The 9734-nt window shown below is 39.0% G+C and overlaps 1 protein-coding gene across 1 annotated transcript in view; it reads left to right on the top strand.

Annotated features, from left to right (window-relative positions):
* Positions 1–9734, top strand: part of AVL9 (AVL9 homolog (S. cerevisiase)) — a 72774-nt gene that overhangs the window by 37431 nt on the left and 25609 nt on the right. The window contains exons 8-10 of the mRNA XM_006832150.1: positions 799–837; positions 5233–5302; positions 5723–6261. Of these exons, the coding sequence (XP_006832213.1) occupies positions 799–837; positions 5233–5302; positions 5723–6261 (648 nt within the window). The remainder of the gene's footprint in view (positions 1–798; positions 838–5232; positions 5303–5722; positions 6262–9734) is intronic.

The raw sequence follows: 9734 nt of genomic DNA, 5'->3' as shown, positions 1-9734 counted from the left end.
GCAGCCAGAGTGCTTCTTGGAGGCCAGGATGGCCAAACTTCATCTCTTGTACTTTGGACATATTGTCAGGAGGGACCAGTTGCTGGAGAAGGCTATCATGTTTGGTAAGGTGGATGGTCAGAGAAAAAGAGGAAGACCCCCCCTCCCCAACGGAATGGATTGCCAGAGTCGCAACATCCCTGAGCTCAAGTGTGGCAACAATTGTGAGGTTGGCCCAGGACCAGGCAGTGTTTCTTTCTGTTGTACATAAGGTTGCTGTGAGTCGGTATTGACTTGATGGCACCTAACAACAACAGTCTTGCAGAATATCTTATATGTTGCCCTGAGAGTAGAACAGTTTGTCATCAAATGTCTATACTTGTGCTCTCTGATTCATACTAGAAAAGTATAGTTGAGTCAGATACACATTTATCATCCTTATAACAAACATTTACTGAGTACCTAAGGTTTGAACACCTGGATATCCAGAAATAAAAGAGTAATTTTTGTCCTTTAAGGAACTTGAAAATACTTCAAGCAAAAATGGTATCACTCCTTCCAAAAAACACAATTTTAAGAAGAGATTTAAATACTTCTCAATTTTTTATTTTATTATTTTTTAGAGGCAACAGGTAATACTTTATTTCTCAGTATAAATTTGTGTTTTTCAATGTATTTTTAAAGCACTGTAATTTAATAAGATTTAATGAAATATGGTTATTTTGTTTTGTTTTATTTTAATGGTTATGTTTTAAGAGGGGAAAAAGCAAATGAATACTAGAGTTGAATTCCCTATTTTAATAAAACTTCTTTCTGCAGGTCTTAATCCTGTTTAAACTAATTCTTCTTGAGAAAAAGGTAAGATTTAAAGGGATAGAAGGAAGGGTGGGATATTAAACTTGTATTGACATTTTAAAAATAACAAAATTGATAATAGTGTGAATTAAGTTTTTTGCCTATCAAATTATGGAGCTAAGATACATATTCTTGTTGCCTATCATAGATACATACTTTTGTGCAATTTTCTGGGAACCATTTGACAGTATAATTAAGTATCAGGATGGTTTGACGGCAAGTAACAGAAAACTCAATTTAAACTGACTTGAATAATAAATGTGTTGGGTCACTGCAGACTTCAGGGTTGGTGGATTCGATGCTTTGTTATTGTTATTTGCTCTCAAGTTGGTTCCAACTCATAGCAACCTTATACACAACAGAACCCCACACTACCCATTCCTGCTCCAGCCTCACAACTGTTATTACAGCTGCTGCCACTGAATCAGTCCGTCTCATTGGAGTCTTCCTGTTTTTCCACCAGTCCTCCACTTTACCAGGTTTGGTGTCCTCTTCTAGGTCCCTCCTGATAACATGGCCAAAGTATGAAAAACAAGTCTCAGCATCCTGGCTTCTAAGGTGCATTCTAGCTGTTCTTTCGGCAGTCCATGGTCCTTTAATATTCTTCTCCAACATTCAAATGCATCAATTCTTCTAGTCTTCCTTATTCATTGCCCAACTTTCACATACAAATGAGGTCATTGAAAATATCATATTATGGGTCAGGCATACGTTAATCCTCAACATCTTTGCTCTTTAATATTTTTAAGCGGCCTTGGACAGCACATTTGCCTAATGCGATATGTCATTTGACTTCTTGACTGTTGCTTCCATGAGTGTTGATAGTGGACCTAAGCCGAATGAAGTCTTTGCCAACTTCATTCTTTTCTCCATTTATCATGATGTATTTATTGGTCCAGTTGTAAGGGTGTTTTGTTTTGTTTTTTTCTTTACATTGAGGTGCAATCCATACTGAAGGCTTTAGGTAGTATTTGATCCTCATAAGTAAATATTTTAAGTCCTCTTTGCTTTCATCAAGCAAGGTTGTTTCATTTAAAAATTGCAGGTTGCTTACTAATAAGTCTTCTTCCAATCATGATGCCACATTTTTCGTCATATAATCCAGCTTCTCTGATTAATTTGTTGAGTATACAAATTGATTAAGTATGTTGAAAGGGTACAACCTTGATGTACACCTTTCCTAATTTTAAACCATTTAGTATTATCTTGTTCTGTTCAAACAGCTGCTTCTTGATTTATATGTAGGTTTCTCATTTGCACAATTAAGTGTTCTTGAATCTTTGTTCTTCACAATGTTTGCCATAGTCTGTCATGGTCTACACAGTCAAAAGCCTTTATATAATCCATAAAGCACAAATAAATATCGTTTTGGTATTCTCTCTCTACTTTTAGCCAAGATCCTTCTGACATCAACAAGGATAATCCCTAGTTTCATATCCTCTTCTGAATCTGGCCGTTCTTGGTTAATGTACCATTGTAACTGTTTTTTTATTATCTTCAGCAAAATTTACTTGCATGGGATCTAATGAATATTGTCCAATAATTTCTGCATTCCATTGGAATGGGCACAAATATGGATCTTTTCCAGTCAATTAGTCAATTGGCTGTCTCCCAAATTTCTTTGCCTCGTTGAGTGAGCACCTCCAGTGCTACATCAGTGTGTTGAAAGATTCTGGTTTGTATTCTGTCAGTTCCTGGAGCCTTGGTTTTTTGCCAGTACTTTCAGTGTAGCTTGGACTTCTCTCTTCAGTACCACTGGTTCTTGATCATATGGTACCTCTTGAAATAGTTGAACATCAGCCATGTCATAGGCAGGTCTTCTAGAGAAGCAAAACCAGTGAGACTTATATGTATGTGTGTGTGTGTGTGTGTGTATAAAATAAAGTTTATATCAGGGAAATGGCTCACAGTTGTAGAGTCCCAGGTCCCCAGTGGAAGAGAGAGCAAGCTTTTCTTGCATGTCCATTATATTGAGAGCAGGGCACACCTAATTAACTGCTCATAGACAGTCACCATAGACTTAACTATCACCTGCCAAACCACTGGGAATCCTGGCCCAGTCAAGTTGCCACAAATCCTTAACTATCCCAGACCAGTTGTTTTAGGTACAGTAACTGTGTATTCCTTCCATCATCATCATCTTCTTTATTTTTAAGTTTTTATTGTGAACTGAGTGATAGTTTACATGGGAGAACATCGGCTTTACACCACCGTTTCATTGCAGTGATTACAATCTCCTCTGTGCATCATCACTCAACAGTGTCTGCTTTTATTCCTTCTGGTTTTTTGGGGGCATGGGGGGGATGTACACAAAAACACTTAGGAATATATAACCATTTAAATAACCAAAGGGCACATTCTGCAAGCCTGCCTCCTGGCTGCCAGCTCTCAGGCTGCCCCCTCTCTCCATGTCCCCATCTCTGCGTCCATCTCTGGTGTTGCTGCTTCTCTGGATAGGGTCCCACATTCTGCTCATGATCTTCTCCCCTGATCCTTCCATCTTCTTTTGATGGTTCCACATCATTCAATGTTTTACCCATAGAATCCTTCAATATTGTAGGTCAAGGCTTAGATTTTTTTCATCGGCTCTTTCAGCTTGACAAATGCTGAACATATTCTTCCCTTTTGTTTTTCCAATTCCAGGTGTTTGCACATTTCATTATAATAGTTGACTTCATGTTCTTGAGCAGCCCTTTGTAATTTTCTGTTTTACTCTTTTACTTCCTCATTTCTTCTCTCCGTTCAACAGCAATTTCAGAACCCTTCTTACATCTTTGTCGGTTTTTACTTCTTTCCTGTTTTCTGTATTGTATAGTTAAGTATCTAGGTTTCTTTCTTCTCTGCTCCACAGCCCACAGCACTAGTTTTATCCTAAATCATAGTTTCCCTCATAGTAGAATGGCTGTCAGCAGTGGTTGTGTTATGCATTTCCTTAGTCATATATGATAATAGAGGTGGTGGTGGTGCTTGTATACCATGGAGTTGGTTCCGACTCATAGTGATTCTGTGTAGGGTTCCTGAGGTTGTAAATCTTTATGGGAACAGAAAGCCTTGTCTTTCTCCCACAGCAGAGATAGTACCACCTCCAATCAACTTAACAAGAAATCTTTACAATTTATTTGGGTCTTTCCCTGAATCCTGGTATGGCAATGTGGGTTAATGTGCTGGATTGCAAAGTCGGTTTGAACTGCAAGGTTGGTTGTTCAAGCTCACCAGCTACTCCTCAGAAATCCTATGCAGAGCCACTATGGGTCAGATCTGACTGAAAGGCACTTAACAACAACAACGACAATCCCTGAATCAGACTCCTGGGATATCACTGGACTGTGAACCATAAGGTCAGCATTAGAAACCCACCAGCTGCTCTTCAGAAACCCTATACAGGGTCACTATGAGTCAGAACCCACTCGACGACACTTAACAATAATCCCTGAATCAAGTAGCTTTGGTGGCACAGTGATGAAAGTGCTTGGATGCTAACCAAAAGGTCGGTGGTTCTAATCTACCAGTGACTCTGTGGGATAGAGATGAGCAGTGTATTTCAGCCTTGGAAACCCTCTGAAGCAGTTGTACTCTGTCCTTTAGGGTCTGTGAGTCAGAATCGACTCAACAGTAGGTGTGGGTTTTGGGTTATCCCTTATTCAGTAATTGATGCCAAAGAAGTGAAGTGGCTGCACTGATTGGTTTAAACCTGGATTCCAAAGCTACCCTCATATTATTGGGGACAGGATTGTACTGTGATTGGGTTTTAACTAGCATCTAACCTGCTGCCTACTTGTGGAAATAAAATTTTATTGAAATCAGTCAATTACAGAAGGACAAATATTATATGCAACCATTATGGTAAAAACATAAAAAGTTTTCATACTTAAAAAAAAAAAAGAATTTTTTATTAGTTTGGAAGAAGAAAGAATATTCCTTCATAACCAAAATATCATTTTACATTTAAGAAATTTAACATTGGCACAAGAGATGATAATCTGACATAAAATCTTATTTCCAAACTTTCCCAGATGACATAACAAATTAGCTAATTGTTCAATCTGAGATCCAGTTAAGATTGCATTGCTGGGTCATCTGTGGGATGATAAATTTGATGTGATATGAGAAAATCCTGTTTCCCAACAAAATTTCACAACAGTTTCAGCATCAATTAGTAATTTTTGCCTGAAACAGTTGTTTGTTAACATTGGTGAACACCAAAAGGTGATTTTCTAATTCTTTTACATGTGTTAGTTGTCCATCTTCTGTATAAAAACAACAGATGAACTCAGTGGATTTTGTCACTGAATTTTGACTGACTCCATTGATTTCTCCAGTAACTGTAGATTGCTGGGTGAACTGATAACTGTGGGACGTGTGAATTTTTTAATTGACTTTTGATTGACTCCATTTCAGGTTCTCTTCTATATTTCTCCAGTGAATAAGCTGGTGGGCGCACTGATGACGGTGTTATCCCTTTTCCCAGGTAAGAGAGCAATAATAGCTACCCTTTCTTCTGTTTAACTTGTACTGGAACATTCAATGATAAGTTTTTAAGGGTAAAACTCAATTAGGCTTAACATTTCTATTTTAATATGTTACTTTGCTTTTTGCAATAGATTTCTCTCTTTTATTTGATTTTTTTAATACATTAAAATATGGGTATGTGTAGATTGTTTAATTTTTTAATAGAAGTTGTTGTTGAGTGCCGCCGAGTCGGTTCCGACCCATAGCGACCCTGTATAGGGTTTCTGAGGAGCGGCTAGTGAGCTTGAACTGCCAACCTTGTGGTTCAGACCAACATTCTATAGAAGAGTTCAACTAATGTAACATGGAATATACAACTACTCTTTTCTTCTGTTTTATCATTATAAGCCAAGTTCTTCTCCAATATTACATGTTTTAGGCATGATTGAACATGGTCTCAGTGACTGTTCTCAGTATAGACCCCGAAAAAGTATGTCTGAAGATGCTGGGCTTCATGAAACAAATCCTCCTGCGGATGACTTTGTTTCTGTGTCTGCACCTGCCATGTCAAATAGCATCTCGGGAACTGTTAAGAAAACCATGACAGGAAGCTATGGCGGAGATGCTGTCATCAAGACCAAAGAACTTTTGTTCCAGGTCGAAAGTGACAACAGCAAAGGACTGGAACCCAGAAACACCAATCAGTTTTTGAAGCCTCCATCCCGCCCATCTCCAGAGTCTTCAGAAAGTGACTGGGAGACATTGGATCCTAGTGTATTAGAGGACACCAACTCGAAAGAAAGGGAACCAGTGGGGTCAGAGCAGACAGACTTCTTTCCTCAGGACTCTGTGCCCTCAGACAGTCCTCCAATTACTGTACAGCCTCAAGCTAATACAGGGCAGCTGGTCCTCATACCAGGACTGATATCGGGTTTGGAAGAGGACCAGTATGGCCTGCCCCTGGCCGTCTTCACAAAGGTAAAGTTTAGTGACCTTTACTTACTGAGTTCCATCTAGAATATGACAAAATCTTTTGGAGTTTAGCTTGTAGTGTTGAACACATTTTCATATCTGAAAATTTTTCTTTAAAAATGTTAACACAGCATGCTGTGTGTTAGGGCATCTGTGACCATACTGTCCAGCATTTTTATTTGAAAGAAATGTAAAACTCAGTAGATATGAAGTTAGCAATCAATACATTGTGGGGTAGTGTTTTTTTTGTGCTTAAGTCTATTTTTTATTATTTTGATTTCTATTTGGAAAAGGTAAGTTGAGGAAATCCATACATTAGTTGAGGAAGTCCATTTCTATTTGGAAAAGATTAGTTGAGTAAGTTGAATATATATTAATATAGTTTAATTCAAATATAGTTGAATATATATTAATATACTGTAATTCCAAAAATACAGTCTGAAAAGAAAAAATTCTTAGATGTTAACTTAAATACTAGTAAACATCATTTAAATATAATTCTATTTTGGTTCATTGTTTCCTAAAAACAAATTGTTTTTAGGGGAGTGAGGATTCCCACTTGTTCTAATTTCATGATTAAGCTCACCCACCTCCCTTCTAGTTTTGAGATAACAGTCATGATTTTGTAAATTTTACCAATCTTATCATAAATGGAATTCTAATGAGAAATTACCTAAATTGATCTCTAATTGAATACGTTTCTTTTTCTTTTTGTAGCATTTTACAGTTAGGAAAGATAATTTTAGGTAACCACTAAAATAATTATCTTTTACATTCTACTAAGTTTTTCCCTTTTTCAAACAAGCAGCATCCATTCATTCTTAGTTTTTAGTTTTGTGAATATGGTACAATTGCATGTATTCGAATATATAGTTGCTCCACCAAAAGATCACTTTTTTCTAGGATCCAATACCTAGAAGTGGGGAAAGGTTGATCATACAAAATAGGTATCTTCAGCTTTACTGGATAATGGCAAGCTGTGTCCTAAAGCGGTTGTAACCATTTCTAGTCCCAGCAGACGAGAAGTGGATGAGAGTTTTCATTGCTCTGCCATTGTTCTGTCAAAGTGTGAAACTTGGTCATTCTTAGCCAATCGGATGGGTGAGTAGTGCTATTGGGTGCCTCTTGGTTTGCCTTTTTCTGATTACTATTGAATTTGTTGGCCAATTTGATGTCCCTTTCGTGTAGTATCTGTGGGTTATCTTCCTTATTGCTGACTTTTGTGACTTTTTAAAATCAGTTTTCTACTTTACAGTTAATGCCTTTGGAGTGTTGTTTAAGAAATCCTTTTCTACTTCAAAGATATGAAGATAATCCCCTGTATTGTCCTTAAAAGTTTTATAGCTTTGACTTCACATTTGGGTTTTAATCTACATAGAATTGATTTTTTTTCAATGTTTTAATTGTGAATTATATGATAGTTCACATGGGAGAACATTAGCTTTACATTCATCCTATCGTATATCATTTCATTGCCATGGTTACATTCCCCTCCACAGGATATACCCTGCAAGCTTACTCCCTCCCCCCTCTCCCCACTCCTCCACCCCCGGTGGTCAGCACACAGCCCTTCTCCCTCTCTGGGTCTAAAGCCCCCCAGCCACTCCATCTCTCCACATCTTCGTCTCTGCCTCCATCTCTGGTGTCAGTGCTTCTCTGGGTAGGGTCCCACTCTCCGCTCTTCTCCCTTGATGGTCCCAGGGACCTCTGCTCTTAAACTGCAAAGTTAAATCACTCCCCTCCTTGCTACAAAACGTCTACCTTTACATTTCCAACCATGACAATCAGTCCTGATAACAGTTATTCACTATTGTATCACAAGAGACCTATCCGCATTTCCTTTCATCAGCCCCACCCAGACAGACTGGATACTTCTCAGTGGAGATTCTACCTTCCTCCGCGCCTTCTGGATCTAGGCACTCTCTTGAAACTTGTAAGCCAGTCACTTCTTACCTTTGAAGCCCCCCATTTTGGGTAGCCAATGTCCAAGTTGCCCATCCCTGTCTACTCTGTGTATGGAGGGGTTGGGAATGATCCTTGCTGTAAAGATTTGTTCTCTCTTTTAGGATACTGCATCCATAGGTATAGATCAAGTTCATTAAATTGTATCAGATTGCTCTTTTTTTTTTCCTCTTCTTTCTTCTAGTTGAGCTCTGATCATTCAGTCATTGAAGCCAAGTCAAGTGGGTATTATCTGCAAGTGTAGGTGTTCTTGTGCATATGCCCTCTCTTCTTATCAGCTGGACGTTTCACTCTCCACTCTAGTCCTCTGTGGCTATGTCACTGACTCTGGGCCGAAGAGTCCCCAGGTGTTGCCACACTGTTGGCCAACCAGGTCTCCATCCAAGTTCACAGGAGTCTATTGAATATTGTAGGGCTTAGCTCGCAGCTTCATTTCTGTTTTTCCCACGTTTCCCCTTATCGGTGACGAACATGGTCACCATTCAGAGCTTGTATTCCCATTGAGTCTTAGTCTTGGAAAGGGGCTTGTTCTGAGGGGACCCGATCACTTGCCTTGATGTCTCTCCTGGGCGAGCAACTTGCTTGTTCTTGTAGTAACAGTTGGTCTGCCTATATTATTTTGTATTTTTCCTGTTGGTCTTTCTTTCAAGAAGTATCTTCTGTTCTTGTAGCAGCTCCAGGCTGGTATGTTTGTCCTTTCAAGTGGAAATTTCCCTCCTCTAAAGTTTCTGGATGCTGTTCAGGATTCCACTTATGGTCTTATGTAATGCAGTGGCCCTTCAGGAAGCCTCCTTCACTGGGCACCTTGTAGCCTCATTTTAGGTATTCAATCAGTTATAGGCAGAAGACAGATTTACAAGCTTTCTATGGTGATATTTCTGGCAATTCCTTTCTCTTCCCCTCAAGTGTCTATTTTATAATGGCATGCAAGGGAAACAAAGATTCATAAGACGGCCAAGCATCTTAACATTATTTTCCCCCTTTTCCCCATTCCAACCATATCTCAATCCCTCTATTCCAGAGCCTTGTTGTTCCAAGGTTGTGCATATATCATTATTTACCTCTATCCTACTTAGCCTATGCAAACTTGCCTAATTGTTTTCCCATCTGCTTTGTTCTTCCATTCTCCTCCCCCTTCTTGTATATTGCCCCCCCAGCACTCAAACTAACCCTGTGCTCCACCTTCCCCTCCCTCCCCTAACCCCACCCCCCACATCCCAGTAGCCAGCAAAGAATCCCCCCTCCTTTAGTATGGGTTCTTTTTCTTAGTCTTTTACAGTAGTGGTCCTATGCAGTATTTCTCCTTTTGTGACTGACTAATTTCACTCAATATAATGTCCTCAAGGTTCATCCATATTATGTGGTGGCTTGCAGCCTCCTTGTTATTCTTCAAGGTAACATACAATTCCATTGTGTGTATATACCACAGTTTGTTTATCCATTCTTCAGTTGATGGGCACTTTGGCTGTCTCCATCTTTTTGCTATTGTAAATAGTGCTGCTATGAACATTGGTGTG

This window comes from Chrysochloris asiatica, unplaced genomic scaffold (assembly GCF_000296735.1).
Source record: "Chrysochloris asiatica unplaced genomic scaffold, ChrAsi1.0 scaffold00006, whole genome shotgun sequence".
In the NCBI taxonomy this organism is placed as follows: Eukaryota; Metazoa; Chordata; class Mammalia; order Afrosoricida; family Chrysochloridae; genus Chrysochloris; species Chrysochloris asiatica.
Note: the sequence above shows the minus strand (reverse complement) of the source record. Positions and strands in the feature narration are given on the sequence as shown.